Here is a 21310-nt window from a genome sequence, read left to right as displayed (position 1 = left end):
CACCGTTCCCCCCTGCCCCCAGGGTGAAAGAACCAGAAAACTCATGTTGATCTAACACAAGCACCAAAAAGTTTTCTGTAAATTGGCAGAGTTTGGTGAAGAGCTTCTGGAAGAGATAAAGAGAGCCTGGAGTTATGGGTAGGATTGTGATAAATATAAAGGGAAGGGCAATCCCCCATTGTAAAGCTATGGAGGTAAGGATCCAGTACAGCTGGAGCAGGGACTTGGAGGAGGAAAGGAAGGATGGAGGAAGAGAGAGATGAAGGGAAAGGAGGGAAGGGGGAAGAAGGTGAAGCTGTCAGCCAGCAAGCCAGCCTCTGAATTTAGCCTTGCCTAAAGACGTCCCATTACCCTGCTTACAAAGTAAGGAAAGAAAGAAGGGACAGTGAGGCATGGTGGGGCTGTCTGGAGGGGGATGGGCTGTCAGTGTGCAAATGAAGCATGTCCCTTATAGGATGCATCTTGCAGGCATCTCGCCTGTATTATTATTTTCCAACGTCAGGGGCTGGCATCCATAATACTTAGAGATGTCCTCAATATTAAGAGCATAAAGAAATAAGCCCCAAAATAATACATATAAAAATAGACTCTGTGTCTGGGCCATTGGGTTTGAACCTGGAATCCCCTTCAGGTTCAGGAGTTGAATGCTTGGTTCCCAATGGGTGGCACTGTTTTGAGAGGCTGTGGAACCTTCCAGAGGTAGGCATAGCTAGTTTAAGCAGGTTATGAGGTGTGAACCTCTGAGAGTTGCACAGGCCTTGGTTCCTGTCATGCCCTTCTGTGACGTAAACAATATCTGTCAAACATTAGCTACCTTTAACTGAGCTGCCATGCTTGATGTCCTATGATGGACAGAAACCTAAGACCATAAGCCGGAATAAATCTTCCCAATCGTAAGTTGTTTCTATCAGGTGCTTTGGCCATGGTGGTGTAAGGATAGCAAATACATAGGTGTTGGATTCTTCCTCCATTCCCCTAACATACTGATGAGCTAGGTCTTTCTAAGCTACACCATGAGCTGGCAGAGATCCTCTGCAGTGAGCCAGTATACAAAGTTAGGCAGGACAGTCTCTGTCACAACTGCTCAGTCCTGCTCAGTGCTGCAGGCAGCAGAGAAACACTAAGCACGGCGATCACCAGAAAGCTCTATTTACAAAACAGGTGTCAAGGCGGATGTAGTTTGTCAAATCCCTTGTCAAAGCTAACAGCGGCACAATGGCATCCATGATATTGCCGTAAGGAGTGGAGGAGGTTTATACATAAAGCCTCATAAAAGTTCACGTGCACTGAGCGAGCGAGCCCCACGGCCACCACCATGACCATCAGCTGTGCCGCTGTTATTGTTGTGGAACGCTACTGGAAAGTAGCTCTGGGAGAGAAACCCAGCGCTCTGCTGTTGTTGTGGTCTGGGTGGTTCTCCGGGAAATGCTGGCACCATTCCTCCGGGTGAGATGAACTGCTCTTTGGAGCAGAGCACTGAATGGGAGAAATAAGCACTTGTCTCAGGGGTCACAAAAGAGCCTGTCGGGTGGCAAATTGCAGGGTATCAGGGAGGGGGCAGAACCAGAGATGGCACACAGCTCCTGAGGTTTCCGGGATGAGTAGGAGAGTTAAGGTCTCTGATAGATACATCCCGTGCCATGCTCAGGCTTTGATTTGCTTGAGTCATACTTTGACATTTTTTCCTGGCCGTGAGGCCATGGATAGGTCAGCTAATCTTTCTGATGTCCCTTTCTTTTGTCCATTCAATGTGGGTTTGAAACAGTACCTACTTCACGGTGGCAGTCTAAGAAGTTACTGGGAAACCGTGTGTACGAGGTCAAGCCTGGAGCTTGGGGTACAGTGGATTCTCAGTCAGTGTTCACAGTGACTTCTGTGAACATCATTGCATCCCTGTCTCACCATTGATATCATAATCTCACGTACCCCTTACTTACAGCAGCCGTGGGAGATGGATGGTGTCCCCACTTTATCAATGAGGACACAGAGGCATAAGGCCTTTGCCTTAGGTTGCAAAGGCTGGTTGAACATGAGCTTGGTTAGACCCAGGGCTATAACCCTTCCCACATATACACCGCCATGTCCCTCTGACAGGTCTGGCCATCAACACCGTCATTGTGTAGTGCTTAGAATGGAGTCTATCTCCTCCTAATTAATTCCCTCTTCACCCCAATGTCCTATCTATATCCTTTTGTCATTTTCTCACCTCGTCTCTGTCAGGGGTATATTTATAAAGGAAAACATGATTTTGGCAGAAACCAGACTTTGCAGAGGTCTCGTATGAATCCTGAGAACTAATTCAAACCAAGGGTGTGAACCCCAAACTTCCAGAAAGGACCTTCTCTTCTAGCTTGCCAGGTTCTCTTCCACACTTCTGCTGCCTCCCCTAGCAGCTGATCAGCACCCCAGCTATTTATTATGTTGTTCAAGATAATGTTTTCTGATAGCAGCCCTGCCCTGCTACAGCTGAAACATAGGAACCAGGAGACCTTCCTCATATTTTGGGTGCTGACTTTAATGGGGACAGGGAATCACACGCCTGGGTGACAGAGGGGTTACAAAGATGAAGTTGCCCATCCACCTTTGGACTCCGTTCCTAACAAAATGATGGTCGGTGGGTAGAGGCAGGATTGACAGGAAATTGGAGGTAATGATGTCATGTGACAAGAGAGGTCCTGTTTCCCCCTTTAGCCCAAGTCCTAAAGAACCAGGGTAGCCATTTCTTGATCTGGTCTTTAACTGAGCCCATGCATTGCCCCAAGAGCTCCAGTTAGTGACCTGCAAAGGAATAACGATCACCCTACCAATGAAGAGACAGAACTGGAGAGACCCAACCTCAGCTTAGTCACATGTCCCCTTCACTTAAAGACTCACTGAGCAGATATGTGGTGGTGGGGGTGGGGGGTGGGGCATCCCATCCTAAGCAGTGACAGAGTTCTCTGAAAGAGTCTGGGAGGGAAGAGTGCTCTTATGAAGAGGACACCAATTGTATCTGTCAGCATTTAGGACTTGGGCTAAAGGGGGAAACAGGACCCTCTGGCCTTGAGATGAACAAGGAGGAGAGAGAGAGAGAGAGAGAGAGAGAGAGAGAGAGAGAGAGAGAGAGAGAGAGAGAGAGAGAACGACTTCCCCTGGGGTTTCCTCTCCTCCATCCCCCATCAATTCCCCCAGCAGACTGGGCTTCTTAGAGTCTAACACCCTCCTTATTTACTTACCCCTCCTTACCCCAGCTGACTATACTACCCTTGAGCCAATCTTGGTCTCTGCAGATGAACCCAGGAGACAGCATAACCTTTCCCAAAGCCTGAGGCCTGAGCTATCTAGGATTTCTCCAGGCAATTAAGCAACAAAGAGCCCAAAGAAGTTAGTTTTAGGCCATTAGAATTAGTTCTAGGCCAGAAAGCCTGGTGTGAACTGAGAACAAAGGCCCAGTCTCCTTTTCCTCTCAGCTCTCCTAGCTCCTCTGGGAAATCTGGCTTCTCTAACAGGGCCACAAGGTCTTCTCCTCTCAGATTGTTTGGGAATAACACACTTAGGCTGGTTTGCACAGGAGGTCTCTAGCATTCTAGACTCCAATCTGGCTCTGCTCTCATGGCTGTTTGAGTGCTCACTGGGGCCTTGCCTGCCTCCTTTGAAGAGGACGGCTTCCACCCTCACTTGCTGTGAGCCCAAAGCCACGTACCTAGGCCAACTCCTTTCCCAGCTGAGCCCCCATCAAACATTACAGATAGTTTTCACAAGGGCACCTGCCCCATTAGTCAGCCTGATTGCCCTGTCTCTTCTGATAAGGGAACAATGAAAAGAAGCAATTGGGAGTCGTGCTTAAAATGAGGTCTCAATCAGACAGTCACCAGATCTTGTTAGTACGCTGTAGGCCAGCCGGTGCAGGTTTGTTCCTTCTGCATGCCTGTGTTCAAGACCTCGTCTAAGGTGTCAGCGGCTGGGAAGTGCTGCTCTGAAAGGTGGCAGGATGGCTTTCCATCTGATGCCACGTGCCTTAAAGACCTCATGTTTCATCTTCCCTGAAACGGCAATTCGTCCTAAATTGTCTGCAGGTACTCACTCTGGGCAAATATTACTTCTAGGTTGCTCCATTCCAAGGGATCGAGTAGTGTTCCTTTCTCCATCTATACTACTCTGTTCTATTTCTACTAAGACTAACTGCAAAGGGGGTCTTTCTGGGAAGTGGGAGCTACCAATATCACTAGGGTATGGGGAGACATGCAGAGTGTCACTTTATAAAGTAATCGTAGCAACAAACTAGTCCCCTATTCCTTATAGAACTGTTCTTTTCAAAGTTGGATTTGGAAGAATGATGTATACAATGCATGCAATATGTCAGCTCCTGGTTAGTGTACACCAGAAATCTCCAAGAAGGGTTACAATGTGCAGTGGTAGCCCAAGGCCTTTCATTGGAAACACTCTCCTTGGAGGATATTGTTGGATTGGTGTTCCATGAGTTCTTTGGAGAAAGCACTGCCCTAGAAGGCTTTCATTCCTTCAGCAGGTGTTTACTAGAAAACACAGTGGTCACAGCATGGGTTTTAGGATAATGCTAACCTGTGTATTGTAAGCTCTGCCTTGCCACAGTCTAGATGTCTGCATTTGGGGGCAGTAAGCATAGGGAATAGCTTAGCAATCTGGGACTCCACTTAGTTTGGGCTATATGTGTATACCTAAGATCCCCAGTTTGCATGTACTATACACACACACATACACACACACACACACACACACTCATGTGCTTGCACATGCTCACACACACATGTGCATACACATGCACACACACATACACACACACACACACACACACACAATTTAAGACTCCAACGTGTACCAAGGCACACATACACCCAACTCTGAAATATGTAGTGTTTCTGTGCCCCCAACAACCATCAGAGACTCCCCTCCTGTAGATAGTTTCTATTCAAATATATTCTCTGCAGCCATGTCTTAGTATAGAAGGTAGGGGCTTCATCCAGGTTACAATGGTTTGGGCTGCATATACAGTAAGACAAACTGTTCTAGAAGCGATCTGTTCCAGAAAAATTGCTAATTATCATCTTATACCTATGCATAATAAGACATGAATATGATTAAAATCATATGTTTCATGGGAAGGGACATGCAGAGTAGAAAAAGATAGCTATAATCTGCCCATCAAAGCAGAGAAGCTCCCAAATGACTAAGGGGTACCTTAGTAATCAGCTTCTCCTTTCTATGAGGGGGAACCTCAAATACAAGCTATACCCTGGTACTATTTCACTCCTGTGGCCTGCTACCATTCTAGACAGTGTATCTGACTTATATTTACCATTTGCTTTGGGATTGTTTCTCTGCTCCTTGGTCATGTCTGTGTGCCTTTGATTAAAACACCAAAGACCTGGACACATGCGATTGAGACACCAACTGCCAGTAAAGAATTCAGGTCTTGAATTTCTGCAAGTTTGTCATTGGTGTCACCAATCTCAAAGATAATAAGAGAGACCACATGAAACAAAACTAAGGAAAGTACACAGCATGTTTGATAGATCGTGAGCACCAGTTAGTGTCTGTCATGGTCACCAGCACCATCCTGATTAGGTGAGGTTGAAAATGAGCCTGATGGTTGCACAGAAATAACCACAGGCAGAGCAGTATGGTCAATACTCACATACCCAAGATGACAAGCAGGGAAGCAAAGATCTCCTAAAGCACACAGCACTTGGGATGTGCCTCACAGGACCAGTTTCAAATGATAGAAAAAGATCAGGAAGAAGAAAAATAAGAACACTCTGTGGGAAAGTCATTCAGGGATGGCTGGAGAGTGGGTAAAGTGGAGAACAGAATAGAGGGAATGATTGACAAGCTCAATAGCCATTCAGAGTGCTGGTTGACATGGGGAGGAGGGCCATGAAACAGCAGCTGGCAGGCATAAACTTGAGAATCATTAAGCCAGGGAAGAGCCTTAGAACTATGATCCATCTAAGGACCCCGAGGAAGAGGAGCTTAAAATCTGTCTCTTACAGAAGTCTTCCAAGGAAGATTATCTGGTGGCAAGATGGGGTTTGAAGCGAGAGGCAGAAACACTGGGTGGAGGTGAAGCACTCCGAGTTCCGACTGGACGTGGGGCACATGGGAAGTGATCAGAACATAAGAGAAATACTCAGGAAAGTATGCAGCATGTTTGACAGACTGTGAGCACCAGTTAGTGTTCATCTTTGAGACTGACCTTCCTAAACAACCACATGACTAAATAGTGCATGCATTTGCTGTGGGAATGGACACTTTCTATCCAGACCTAACTTCTAGAAAGATGTGACCTTAATAATGGCCCTCTTCCCATTCATTATGAGACCTGACTTTTAATGAAAACACTTGAGGGAGAATTATTGCATTTTACACGGGTTCTGTATGATGTACTCAAGGAAGCCTTGCGTTCCTGACATGCACACATGTGCCTCTTGGCTGACAGGTCTTTAACTCCCTTTGTTGTCCACTTTCAAGTTCAGCTTGAATGTGACACTCGACTAATAGGACTTTTTTTGTTTCCTCTCTAGATAATGAAGATTTTCGAAGTCATTCAGGACAATGAAGTGCTGGACAATATTGAAAGCAAGCAGGAGGCGGCAGGGGCAGTCATTGGGTCTGGAATTAAGGTTCCCATAGCTTGAGGATGGGATGGAAATAAGAACAGGGCAAGAAAGTGCATTTTCATATTGGCCTCAGGCAGGAACTGTGATAGAATAGTGACCAAATGTGATCTGCCAGCTCATTCCAGGCGCACGAATAATGTCCCTATCCTGCGGAAGTCTCTCAGCAAAGCACAGGCAGATGGGACAAGGGTATCATTATGGGAGAAATGGGCTGGGTATTAGGAATGCTGCCATGAATTTCCAATGTCATTCGTTTACCTTTTTGAAAGCCCCGGTCCTTTGATATTCACACAGCATCATGTCGAAGAAGATCGGGATGGTGGCTCTCCTGAGCTCAGCCTCGGGGATAAGTGTCATCTCTAATATAGGTCCGACCATGCCTGGGATAAAGCAGATTTTGTTCTGGCCTGCAAAAGAAGAGGGACAGGGGGCACATGAAATGGTATCTTGATGGCCCTGCTCCAGAAAGTTAAAAGAAAGCCAAACATGGTAGTTAACTTTTTTTTTTTAATAGTTGTTTACCAAGATCCAGGCCGCTCTGATCATTACGTATAAGTTAGCTTGCTGAGGGATGAATATGCCTCATTCCAAGTAAGGCCCGCTTATGAAGGCTGACAGTGATGGTGTGTGTTAAGAGCTTCAGTGTCTGAGAGGGCACAGCCCTGATTGAAGAACAAATGATAGCGGCATGTTTGCAGACATGCTTAAAATTAAATCTGCATCATTTTGCCAGGTGGTGGTGGCACACGCCTGTAATCCCAGCACTCCGGGAGGCAAAGGCAGGCAGATTTCTGAGTTCGAGACCAGCCTGGTCTACAGAGTGAGTTCCAGGACAGCCAGGGCTACACAGAGAAACCCTGTCTCCACAAAACCAAATCCACAAAACCAAAAAAAAAAAAAAATCTGCATCATTTTACCCAGAGGGTAAAAGGATTTACTGCAGAAGCACTAGAACCTGAGTTTGAGTCCACAGAACCCACCCACGAACATATAGCGCAAGTATAGTCAATCTCAGTGAGCCTACGGGGAGACAGGATGACAAAACAGGAGGATCCCGGAAGGCAGCAGAATGGTTAGCAAGCAATGGGGAAAATGAAACTGAGATCCACGTCCAGCGAGGTGGAGAACAGGGACCAACATCCAAGGTAGTTCCCAGGCCTCCACATGTGTGCCCCGTGTGCACACATTTATATCCCCCCATTATTTCTCTGCCTACTTCCCTCCCTTCCTTTCTTTCTTTCTCCCTCCTTCTCTCTCTCTTTTTCTTGCTCATAAAAGAGCCATTATTTAGTGAGCGGCCAGGTCACTGACTAGCCCGTGACATACGTCATAGAGCATTAACTACTGCCGCCATGTTGTTTTCTCAAAATGAACTACAGAAGGCAGCCTGCTGAGCAGACCTCTGTATGTGCTCCAGAGCACGGGGACCAGACATCACAGGGGCGAGGAAGAGAGAACAGTACTGAGGATTGCAGAGTCCCCATGGAGTTAGGACCAAGCCCCAGGACTGCCACCCTTGAAGCCACCATGAATGTGGCCATCAGTAGTGGCTCCTCTTTTCCCTTGAGCTCTACAGCCCAGGAACCTGTCTGGTTTCCTCCAGTGTTAGGCTGGACATGGGGCAGAGGGTCCCAGGGTCACAGAAACATAAGTGGCACGGTGTGCAACTGGCATGGCTCCTTTCGATCAAAGCAGAAAAAGAAGCAGAGAGCAAAGGTCATTATGCGGCTTAAGGTCAGAGCATTTTCCTGCAAACCCAGCGCAAAGAAGCATCTCTCAAGGAAAACCTGCAGTTAAGAGAAGTAGACAAGTCAGGCAGAGCTGAGCAGCATAGAAATGCTCTCCTGGGGCTGGAGGGATGGCTCAGCAGTTAAGAGCACTGACTGCCCTTCTAGAGGTCCTGAGTTCAATTCCCAGCAACCACATGGAGGCTCACAACCATCTGTAATGGTATCTAATGCCCTCTTCTGGTATGTCTTAAGATAGCAGCAGTGTACACACATATATAAAATAAATAATTATTAAAAAAAAAAAAAAGAAAGAAAGAAAAAGAAAAGATGCTTTCCTGGCCGATCAACCCCATCACAGAAGGCATTTGGGTTAGACTTGAATCTCAGTCCCTCATTCTGACCCAAACTGACAAAAGGAACATGCTTTTACCTAGTTCTCCTGGTCTCTAGGGCTTACTAATCTAAGTTTCTGACTTTGTCCTTTGAGATCTTTTTCAAACAACAGGAGGGTTTTTAAATTCAAACTTGAGCGCGATAACAGGCAGAACGTAAATTAGAACTGTCAGATAAGCCACCTCCGTGAGTGCAGTGTGGATGTTGCTTATGCAACAAAGGCCTGTAGAAGGACCAGCAGGCACCAGCGCGACAGGGATATATTTAAAATGTTTTAAAATAAAGGACGGTCATGCAGTGGATTGGGATTTTTAGATACTTTTGACCTGTTTTCTCTGTAGTCTGTTCAGATATTTGGGAGACTGGAGAAAGAAGGGAAAGGGAAATGCTGATCTTTAAATACTCCGTGATTGTAACGGTGCTTACATACTTCCCAAAAGAAATTTTTATTCTTTTATTCCAAAAAAATAATTTAGCACATTGGAAACTTTTGTTTAAGTAACCAAATGAGTACATGGATTTGTATATTTTTTATATACATAAGCACACAAACTCACAGAGAGAACACATTTGTAGCTAATTGAATAGAAACTCATTCTGGAAAAAAAAAGAATTCTCGTTCAAGAAACACCTGCTGCTTGCTGCATGAGGGGATGAAAATGAGGACAGGTATTGGTTTAAGGGTTCTTTTTATATAATAGAGGCTGGATATCACTGGGTAGAGACAGCAATTAGGAAAGGTGTTTAAAATGTCAGCCGGCTAGTTACTGCTAGTTAGGAGTGCCTGGAGGGTCCTGTTGATAATGAGAGTTCAGGAAAAGCCTAGGGGTATGGATGTAAAGGGACCCTGTGTGTGCTGCCCCAGGGCACTCCCCCAATTGAACACCAAGGATCTGAGGTCACTGGGAGAAAGAGCAGGAAAAGGAAGATAGGAAATCTATGGGGATCTGTTTGAGAAGGAAGATAGACAGGTAGCTGACCCCATGAAGGCTGATGCAGGACAGAAGTGGGCGGGACTATGTGGTTCACTACTAGCAGTCACAGCTCCCTACATGTACAACAACAACAAGGGCAGGTTATGACTTTACAGATGTCAGAGTCTGCTAGACCTCCTGGGGACTTAGCAGCAAAGAAAGCATCACTCTCTTCAAAGGGAGAAGCGTTGAGCCTATCTCACTATCCTTCCGACTTCAACTTGAAAAAGTTGGGAGATGCGTGGTCCTGCTTCCCTCAGGTCTATAGAGTCTCTGAAGCTAATGCCCTTGGTCAGGTCTCAGCACTCTACTCCATGACTTTGCGGTACTGAGCATATCATTTGACCTCCCCGGACCTGCAGAATCCCATTGTACACGATAGAAGGGCGAATGGAAAGGGGCTTTTCAGTGTCTGGTGCCTGAGGGGACTCAGCAGCCTCAATGCTAACTGAAGATGGTGTGTGGATTGGGCTCAGCACTGTCGTGGGTTCTAGGAAGGACAGAATGAAAAAAGAACCTTCTGCTATGTGAAAGCCATTTCATGGAAACTTACAGATTTCTCAGCTTTCTTTCTCCACAACCTTGCCAGTATCTGCTGTCACCTGACTTTTTGGTCTTAGCCATTCTGACTGGAGTGAGGTGGAATCTCAAGGTTGTTTTGATTAGCATTTCCCTGGTGACTAAGGATGTTGAACATTTCTTTAGGTGCTTCTCGGCCATTCAGTATTCCTCACTTGATAATTCATTGTTTAGCTCTGTACCCCTTTTTAATAGGGTTACTTGGTTCTCTGGAGTCTAACTTCTTGAGTTCTTTGTGTATGTTGGATATTAGCCCTCTATCAGATGTAGGATTGGTAAAGATCTTTTCCCAGTCTGTTGGTTGCCTTTTGGGCCTATTGACAGTGCCCTTTGCCTTTCAGAAGCTTTGCAATTTTATGAGGACCCATTTGTCAATTCTTGATCTTAGAACATAAGCTATTGGTGTTCTGTTCAGGAACTTTTCACCTGTGTGCATGTGCTTTTATTGCAAAGAATTAACCAGGGAGAGGATTAGGGTGAATTTCCCCCCACTGCTATCACACTCACAATCCTTCATACTGTTCTTAATCCCACTGAATGCTGTCTAACCCATCCCACAGATGTGGGGTGCAAGGCATCACACTCTGAAGGCCATTTGACTGGATGCCCTATCCACCCCTAGTGCCTGCCTTCCCTCCATAGCCTACCTTCTGCCTCTCAGTGGACCCTGCCTCTCCTCCCTTGGTCTCTCACACATGGTATCAGCCTCACTCCTCACTCTGAGCCTCATCTCACATGTGCTCGAGAGTAAACTCTTAGTCCACACTTTAGAGCCCTGAGGTCTAATCTAGATGCTATGAACCCTGTGTCTTTCGAACACTTGAGGTACAGCTACCTAGAGGTAAATGTACTCTAAAATATACAAAAGTCTACACAAGAATACATTTTTCCTATTAAGAATGTTTTATGCTGATTATCTATTAAAGTCGTAAAACTCAGGGATGTGAAGTTAGAGACAATTCCTAGTTTGGAAGAGATTAAGTTCAGGATATTCAGCTTTATACTTGTACCAAAAAAAAATGTACTTCGTAAAAAATTATCTTGAATTTTATTTTTATTTATTTATTTATAAATATTTATTTATTTATAAAAAGAAAATTATTTATTTTCAGTGCTAGAATCAAACCTGGGGTCTTGCAGATGCCGGGCAAGCATTCCAGCACAGAGTTCCAGCTCCAGCTCTATATTTTGAATTCTGAATTTGGATCCTTTTTTTCTGCCATCCAGACATCTCTCATGATGTCAGGCTGATGCAGAGAGCTCCCAGCAGCTTCACCACTGGGAGAAAAAGCAGCCAACATTCCAATGTGGGGGGGGGGGTTACTAAGCTGGGAGAGGGGGGTGTCATGTAGTTTCCACTTACAATGTTTTCAGCGTATGATGAGTTCATTGGTATATAGCACCATTATAATGTGCATCTCTATAGTTAAAACTGATTAATTGCTCATTTTAATTCTTTCCCTTTCTTTGTCTTTTAGAACAGGTTCTCCTATAGGCCATGCTGGCCATGAGCTCCCTATATAGTTGAAGGTTAAGTTGAATTCCCTAGCCTCCTGTCTCCACCTCCCAAGTACTGGCATTATACACAAGAACCACCATGCCCAGGCCTTTTAAACAATCTGTTAATGTAGATGCTACAGCATTGAAAACAAGATACAGGGCCGACGTTCTGTTTCAATAGGACAGGCTTACAGAAGGAAGAGTTTTTGGTTCTTTCTTCTTGGGTGGACCCTGGCTCACATACTCTATAGGGTCCTTATAGACTCCCTGTGTGCCTCAAGTTTCTATTCTACAGTTACTGCACCTTTACACACATTAATTAAAGAGTTGCAATCCAGCAACCAATGGTAAACTTCCCAGTAATACAGGTGAGTCCATGAGAGCAGGTTTCTGTTACTTGTCCGTTGGCAGTTTTAACCTCAGTCACATGACCTTTAGAAGGGGCTTATACTGGATTCCTGCTATTGATGTCATATGTCACCTCCAACCGATAACTTCAAACACATTAATTATCTCATCCTCTTGGAGATCAGAAGTCTTAAATGGGTTTCACTGTACTAAAAGTCCGATGAATGAACATACACAAATGAGCTCAGAAGTCCCAGAAAGAATGTTTCCTTTCCCCTTCAAAGCCTTACAGTCTCCTTCTAGCCTTGGTTAACAGCCTCCCACCTTCATCCTTATAATGGCTGTGGACCTTCCTCAGATATCTCTGGTTCTCACTCTCCTGCCTCGCTCTTCACGTATGAGGACCTTGTGATTGTACTGGGCCCGTCTGGATAGCCCAAGGTACCCTCACCACCACAATCCCTAATTTGCTCATACGTGTCCTTTGCCATTTAAGGTGTCACTGTCATGGCTTTTGTTATTCTGCCCACAACAGTGCTCAATATTTTCTATGACTCGTACAGATGTATGGATGGATGTGTGCCTCTTTCCATATTTCTTCGGGGACACCTATCATCCCAACCTCAGGAGCACTCTAAGGAAGTGTGCTTGCTCAGGCTGCTTTTCTGGAATACTCTCCCTGCTACAATCTTTGCTTCAATTCTGATATGGACCACTCACTCCCCGATGTGTTTTAAGAGCCGTGTCTTGGGCTGGAGAGATGGCTCAGCGGTTAAGAGCACTGATTGCTCTTCCAGAGGTCATGAGTTCAATTCCCAGCAACACATGGTGGCTCACAACCATCTGTAATGGATCCTTCAATGCCTTCTCGTGTGTCTGAAGACAGCTACAGTACACTCATATACATAAAATAAATAAGTAGAATATTTAAAAAGAACCATTTCTTCTATGGTTTCTGTACTATATCATTTCACTTTAAACGGAAGCATTCCAAATGTCCCCATCTTAATAGTAGTTTTTCCTTATAGAGTATGAATCGTGCTTTATTTCCCTTCAACTTTCCCATAATATAAGGTCCCAGAAAATATCTGGACCTTAGCATAATGCTTGGCTTCTCAGGAGATGTATAAAAAGAAACAGCTCAGTTGTCCTCATGGGTCTGCCGGGAGTGGCCATCTTACACATGTGGCTGAGATGCCACTGTCTTTCTTTCCCATGAAGACTGTCTATACATGATCTGGACATTAAAACAAGGGAATGTGGAAAGATTAAATACAGAGTCATTTTATAAAACAAGCGTTACTGCATGCCAAGCAGAAAGCCAGTGTTAGAATGCTGTACCATTGGCGTTAGTCCAAGACTCCAAAACACAAATTGCAGAAGCCCTTGAATGGCTGGGTTCCTAACAATAGGTAGTCTTCCTCTCCAAGAACTCCCACCACAAGCCTCCTCTCCCAGACCAGCATGGATGGGGCCATGAACACACACAAGCCTAGACTCTTCCCAGAAGAATGAATGTTAAATAACCTTCGAGCTCAAGATGAGCTTTACAATTAGTTCTCTGTAATCACATGGATGCTGCAGATTTTCCTAATGAGAAGAAGATACTGATGTTGAGTCTCATGATTGCTGCTGGCATTAAAGCACGATTTCAAATACTAACATGCATGATGATTTACTCATTATCTTGAGTCTCTGAAAAGCATAGTTAGTTGGCTATTTCACATCATTTGAAATAGTAACTCTTTGGGGAAAAATTATTCATAAGAACATCAGAGTTGGGATCTAAAGACAAATTCTTCTGACTGCTGCTCAAGTAACCATTTGTTGTTGACCCTGGTTGTGTCTTTCTGCCTCTCCTGACCTGTCATAGCTACATGACCTATAAAACCGGAGAGCCAAATTAGGTGATTTATTAGTTAGAGGTATAATGGAAATCTGGCTACCTAGGCTAGTCCAAAGCTCTCATTTTCCTCCATAAGAAAACCTCAGAAGATGGTCAGCTTGGAGTTGTGAATCAGAAAAGATGGAGTTTAGAATCATCTCCATCCCCGGTGCTGTGCCCAAGACATCAAGACAGTTGCTGCCCCTCCAGTTGTTGTACCGTCTTCCAGAAAGGAAGAAGGGCAGAATAATGATGTGCTATGCTCTTGAGCCCACCCTCTAGCCCCTCCCCCTTTCCTCCATTCCCCTTCTCTCTTTGAAGAAATACTTTGCTAAAGACATACAAGTATGTCTCTGCTGATATTTTCACAGGATGGATGTGGGTCACATGACCGACACCTACTACAAGACATTGTTACCTGAGCAACTTGCAATCCTAAAAAAAAAAGAAAAGAAAAGAAAGGAAAGGAAAAAGAAAAGGAAACAAACAACAATCATTATCAGCATCCACTCAGCTGGGAAGAAAAGGAGAACTACTGCATGGGCAATCAGCAAAGGCCGCTCGGAGGGCTCAGCTATTCAGTGAGCCGCCCTTTAAAGCCCATCATTAGCTGTGTAGTGGTCTCAGTACATCGGTCCCTAATGAACTCGGAGTTTGGGCCTGGTGTGGATTACCAAGCTAATCTCATTAGTGTGCTAACACCAGAATCCCACGGAGCAACAGAGTAGGATGTCAATGAGGCAGCAACTCGACTTCCCTGCCTCAGATTTCAGCTCCTAACCCTGAATGAGACAAGGAAGAAGGCAGCCATGTCACTAATGAAAGGAAGCCTTGTGGCGTGTGTGTGTGTGTGTGTGTGTACACAAGTGAGCATGCATACCAAGAAAACTCCTTCAAACTTACATACTTTCTTCTTCCCCCTGAAGCCTGACCAAGAGGCAAAGGGTGGTTCTTTTTGTCAAAACTTCCTTTGATTTTTATTTCCTGCAGTAGATGCCATTCGTCTGAACAAGGGGCTACCTAAGGAAAGCCAGTGCAGTGGCATTCTCTCTCCGGGACAAGATCTTCAGCAGGGCGCCAGAGGATTACAGCCTACAGATGACAAGGCCAGAGGTCACATCTAGCCCTCCTTGGACACCTAGGGTGGCTTGGGCCTCTCTCTGTTCTTACAATTGTTCTTCACAAACTCCTTGCTATCTCAGCAAACAGCATCCCCAAGGGCAGTCACAATCAATGGCTCTTTTCTTGCAGCCTCCAGACGATAGGTCTTTTAATTGTGCTAATTCATTCTCAGGCATATTGAGCAGCAGAGACTCTGCCATGAGTCTGAGTAAGCAAGCGCTCCTGCCAACATGTTTGCTTGGTTTCCACCTCTAACCCACTAAACGGCTAAGTGCACGTTTCTTTTTTCTCTCTGAGCCTTGGTTTCCTCACTGGTAAAATAAGGGTTGGAGCATATAAATCCCCTTTCCAATTATCCTTAAGGGTCTTTTGGGGGGGCATCAGAAAGCCATTTATAGTGGCCTTCCTGCCCCCATGATCACCTTAATTATAATATTTTTACCTTTATCCTATTTACTTATCAAGCATGTATTCTTTTTATTGGCCCTCAGCTAAAAATAAACACTTGAAAAATGCCGGACTGTATGATCTCTAAAGGGCCCTTCCAGCTCCGATGTTCTGTGATTCTAAGCTGGTGGAATATTTGGTAACAGCTTTTCATTCATCAGCATAATTGGGAGGACAAGACTCCCTGCCAAAAACATAATCTATATCTAAATAAAATCTCCTGTGTGCGAAACAACGCAGTGAAGGATGTTCAGAGGAGAGCAGGCCCTGTAGAACCGCTCCTCACTCTGTGGTTCTGGTACAGCCCAGGGGGTGGAGCTGGGAACAGAGGCCCACCGCAGGGGCCTTGGCCAGTCTCAGTTGGTAGAAATCAAATGTGCAAGCCAGAAAGCCATTCTATTGCTGAGAACATGGACTGTTTTGAAAACATTCAATTAGTTATCATTGATAGTCACACACTGGAGAATGCCTTGGAGGATCTAATTTTTTGGTTTCTTTTGAAAACCTTGGAGGATGTGGTAGTGATGGGCTTATATTCCAGCCAGATAGCAAGCAGCTGGAGAGCTGCAGCCACTAGCTGTTGCTTTGTACTGGAGCTTACCTGTAGCACTTTGCTCCTGCTTGTGTCTGCACCGAAATTATGTCTCTCTCCTTTTTTTTTTTGCCTTATTGCAAAATAATAATGTTAGGATTTGAACACACAATGTCCCCCACAGGCTCCAGTGTTAAAGACTTGGTTTCTAGCTGGTGTCAGCTATTTTTTTTTTTCTGAAGGAAATGGAGACTTCAAGAGGCAGGGTCTGGCTAGGAGAAGTAGGTAGGTAGCTGTATGTCATTGTATGGTGGGTTGGGGCTATATTTTGCCACTCTCAACTGGATTATTTTCCATCATGAGGTGAACCTCATGATATTCCATCTCACCATAGCTCCAAATTCACCGATCCAAGGCTGGTGGACTGAAGCCTCTGAAACCATGAGCCAAGTGGAGGAATTCTCCAAGTTGTTCTCTTGGCTATTTTGGTCATAGTTAAGAAAAGCCAACTAACATAGAAGGCAAGTGAAGCATAGTATTTCTTATTTCTGATAGCCCTTTCCTTCTCCAAAGTAGCCAGACAAAACACATAATAAGTAGATCTGCACGAGGGGACATGTCACAATATCTGAAGAGGTTTTAATAGTTACAGCTAGGGAGAGCATCACCAGCATCTTAACAGAGCCCAGAGAAATGACCCAGTTGCCCAGAAAACCAAAGGTTATCTATCTATCCTATTCCAAAGGTTGGTAGTACCCACACTGTTAAATATCTATGGGTTATACAGATCTCCCTCTTGACCGTTTAGTGTTAGTGCTTGGAGCCCATTTTGGGAGCCTTAATTGTGTGTGCTGGACTGAGGATTGATGGCAAAGGTGTACAGCACACCAGAACATGATTATGGTCCATCTTGTTGGGCCAGAGTAGGAATAGGAGTAACACTTATGACATCTATGTGCAGACCTCCATAGCTACATCTACCCTAGTCTTCACTTCATAGGCACCATGTAAGAAGGTGTTATTTCTTTTACTTAGGAAAAGGGGCATTAAATTCTCTTGCTTGGGGCTTGCTTGTACATGACTGAGCAAGGCTCCAGGCAGAGCTGTGACAGTCTATTTTGGCCCTAGGCCTTTTACTCTGCTTTAGACTTTGTGACCCAACTTGTGACAGCCCTCCCTACTCCTACCTCTATCATCAAGTATGTAGTCTTAGCTGGAGTCAGATGTTGCCAAAAAAAAAAAAAAAAGAGAGAGAGAGAGAGAGAAATCAGACTGGGAGATCTACATTCTCCTACCAGAGATCAGACCTTGCTCTAAAAGTTATCTGGAAAACCTGACAGGGAACAGCAGATCTGAAAGGTTCTGGGGAATTAGGAAGCAAGCCTGGGAGGTTCATTAAGGTTAAACCCAAGAGAGGCATAAGAACCCCCTTATAAATGCCTCCACTGAAGAGGGCCAGTAGCTAACCCCAGGGCAGAGCAATTGTGTACCAGAGAGTCAAGAGAAAGCCAAATGTCAGAAATGGAAGTCCTCACTCTTCGTGAACATCAATCAGCTCACCCACCCATCCATCTTTCACCCCGAATTTGGTCTGTAAGCAAAATTACTTGTTTCTGTCCTCCTGAAATGAGAAATACACACTGAGAGTCCAACTGTCTGAGCTCAGACAAACAATTCCACTTTTGGGTTTCCTGATGGGTAAGAGAAAGCATGAGTGGTCTGAAAGGATGCGTGCGATATGTAGTTTCAAGGGTATCTCTTTAGTCAGACCTCACGCAAGATGGTCAATAAGGTCCCTCTGCTTCCACCGCTCCCTTCACCAATAACCACAAGCCATCTCTGCAGGTCACTGGAACAGGGGCAGATTCTGGACTCATTTCCTGGAGAGTCCATTTTCCCACCCTGTGAGTTTTGAAAGTAATTTATGGATCACATCACCCAAGAAACAGGGTGTAGAATAGCTACCACCAATCAGCAGCAAGCATTCCTGGGATGCAGAACAGCAGCCCTGCCTGCTCCTCCCTTAGAAATTCCTGTTTTGCTGCATAGACCTTTGAGTCATCGCACAGGAGCAGATTCATAGATCTGCTGGGAAGGACAGGGTCAGGGTTGGTCTTCAGGAGGGTTTGCACACATGGAGATGTATCTTTCTGGGCATGGCTGCCTACTCACCAAGTTTGTACCACATGTCACGGATGGAGAAGCCTATGAGCCGCCTCATGTCCCCGTACCTGCAAGGAGCAAAAATGGCGGCATTTAACCCTGTTCCGGAGAGCTTCCTGAAGCTCCCGGCTCTCCGACAATCCAAGAATGCAACCTACTTATTCAGGATTTTGTTGTACTTAGCGTGTGTGAACTGCTCCAGCTGCAGAGAGTCCTGGGTGATAAAAGCAACTGCGAGATGAAAATAGTTGTTCCACAGCTGTAAAAAAAGAGAGAGAGAGAAAGAGTGAAGAGCAGTCATGGAGGGGGTCTGAAAGAGGGGAAGGCACATTAAATGCCGGCAACGTGAATAATTTATAAAGATGGCAGAAGACAGAGGCGAGACCAGTTTAATTGTGTGCTCTGCAATTTTCTAACTGGCACGGGCTCCAAAATTAACATCCTGCCCAAAGCCGGAACGATGAATGGATTTCTCCAGGCCCTGGCAGTGCCTCCTCCTCTGACCACGGGACTGGTCAAGGAGAATTTTAGAGCTAGATTCTTGTGGCTGTGGCATTTCTGTTGTTTTGCTTTGAGGAAAGACAAATGACTCAGCCCAGCTGGGATCTCTGGTGAGCCAGCTCCTGCCCTGAAAATATAGGTGTGTGGAAGATAAGACAGACTGCTCAGGAAGTCAGAGCTTCACGGGGCACCCTCTCTGATCCACCTGACACCTCAGCAGGAGCCAGCCCACAATCCATTGCATCTTTTTTTTTCTTTTTTTTTTTATTCGATATAATTTATTTACATTTCAAATGATTTCCCCTTTTCTAGCGCCCCCCCTCCCCGAAAGTCCCGTAAGCCCCCTTCTCTTCCCCTGTCCTCCCTCCCACCCCTTCCCAGTTCCCCGTTCTGGTTTTGCCAAATACTGTTTCACTGAGTCTTTCCAGAACCAGGGACCACTCCTGCTTTCTTCTTGTATCCCATTTGATGTGTGGATTATGTTTTGGGTATTCCAGTTTTCTAGGTTAATAACCACTTATTAGTGAGTGCATACCATGACTCACCTTTTGAGTCTGGGTTACCTCACTTAGTATGATGTTCTCTAGGTCCATCCATTTGCCTAAGAATTTCATGAATTCATTGTTTCTAATGGCTGAATAGTACTCCATTGTGTAGATATACCACATTTTTTGTATCCACTCTTCTGTTGAGGGATACCTGGGTTCTTTCCAGCATCTGGCAATTATAAATAGGGCTGCTATGAACATAGTAGAGCATGTATCCTTATTACATGGTGGGGAATCCTCATCAAGAGGACAGATCGGCAACCAACAAATTGGGAAAAGATCTTCACCAATCCTACATCAGATAGAGGGCTAATATCCAATATATATAAAGAACTCAAGAAGTTAGACTCCAGAAAACCGAACAACCCTATTAAAAAATGGGGTACAGAGTTAAACAAAGAATTCTCACCTGAAGAACTTCGGATGGCGGAGAAGCATCTTAAAAAATGCTCAACTTCATTAGTCATTAGGGAAATGCAAATCAAAACAACCCTAAGATTTCATCTTACACCAGTCAGAATGGCTAAGATTAAAAATTCAGGAGACAGCAGGTGTTGGAGAGGGTGCGGAGAAAGAGGAACACTCCTCCACTGCTGGTGGGGTTGCAAATTGGTACAAATCCATTGCATCTTAAAGGTCTTTGCACTTGCCTCCACCTCTGTTCGAAGGCCTTAAATCCTGGATCTGGGACCAGCAGCAGCAGCCCTTGGAAATGTGCTACAAGTACCAATTTTCTGGCTTGCCCAGATGTGTAGAATCACACCTTCTGGGTTGGAACGGGAGACCTAGAGACCAGTGTACACAAAACCACTCAGAGTGAGGGGGTAGGGTTGGAACATCCCCTCTACCCGTTTGCTTGTTCTCTGCTGCTGACTGTGAAAGCCAGTGGTGCTATCTAGATGTAAAACGAATGAATGAATAAATAAATAATATAAAAGAAAGTATCTTCATCATCATCATCAACAACAACAACAACAACAAAGCCAGTCTGCTCTTCTCTGCTTTTCTCTTTACCCATCTATACTGTGACTCCGCAGGAGCGACACAGATCTGTTTTGCTCTCTTTTATTGATGAACCTGACCTTATTCTGATGTCAGGGTTACCTCAGCTTTACCCATTTATAGACATATTACAGGTGTTTAACCTATTTGTTGACATAGAGCTTGGTCCCTCTCCTCTCCGGCAGCTGTACTGTCTTCCTCCCTCTCTTGACCACTTTCTGCACAAGAACCTCTATCCATGATGTACATTTCTATGGCTGGAACCACAGAGCCACAGGACACAGACAGGTACAGCCATTTGCCATTTGTTTGTTTGGTTGGTGGATTGGTTGGGTTTTTTTGTTTTTAAATTGGGGAAGCTGTCAGGATGCTTTCCAGGGTTACAATCTAATTACCATCTCCCCTGTCAGGAGCATGCTATCCTACCTGTCTGAGTCTCGGTTCTTTCACCTGGAAAATGAGGATAATGGGCCCCAAAGGGTGTAGTTATAAGGATTAAATGAGGAAATCCTGCCCAGCAAACTCCCATGGACTCTTGCAATACAGGTTTAGACATCAGTTCCTACAAAAGTCCGACCCAGTACTGCACACTAAAGCAGTTCTGCTGGCATCCGTCCTCATTACACCTGGTCCCCAGCACTCATGACATATTTTAAACTAAGGAATTTACCTTCTATCTTCCCTACTAAATGTAAAGTTCATAGAGGCAAAGACTTCATTTTCTTGATCACCTTGATCTATATGCTGTTCAGCTGCAAGTCTGACCCAGCTGTGTCACAGCTGTATTTGTGGAATGAGCTCACAGTGAATGGCCACACTTTATGTGTATTCCTATGAATCCCCCCAACCCCAGAAAGCTGGGATGATGTCTCAGCAGTTAAGGGCATGGGCTGCTCTTGCAGAGGATCTGGGTTCAGTTCCCAGCATCCATATGACACATACAAGTGGCTG

The 21310-nt window shown here is 45.0% G+C and overlaps 1 protein-coding gene across 1 annotated transcript in view; it reads right to left on the bottom strand.

The window, feature by feature from the left end:
• Dock2 (dedicator of cytokinesis 2) overlaps window positions 1–21310 on the bottom strand; it is a 411802-nt gene that overhangs the window by 49069 nt on the left and 341423 nt on the right. Inside the window, exons 31-33 of the mRNA XM_052194849.1 lie at window positions 18467–18567; window positions 18318–18376; window positions 6894–7042 (exon numbers count right to left, since the gene is read on the bottom strand). Coding sequence (XP_052050809.1) covers window positions 6894–7042; window positions 18318–18376; window positions 18467–18567 — 309 coding nt within the window. The remainder of the gene's footprint in view (window positions 1–6893; window positions 7043–18317; window positions 18377–18466; window positions 18568–21310) is intronic.

This window comes from Apodemus sylvaticus, chromosome 10 (assembly GCF_947179515.1).
Source record: "Apodemus sylvaticus chromosome 10, mApoSyl1.1, whole genome shotgun sequence".
In the NCBI taxonomy this organism is placed as follows: Eukaryota; Metazoa; Chordata; class Mammalia; order Rodentia; family Muridae; genus Apodemus; species Apodemus sylvaticus.
Note: the sequence above shows the minus strand (reverse complement) of the source record. Positions and strands in the feature narration are given on the sequence as shown.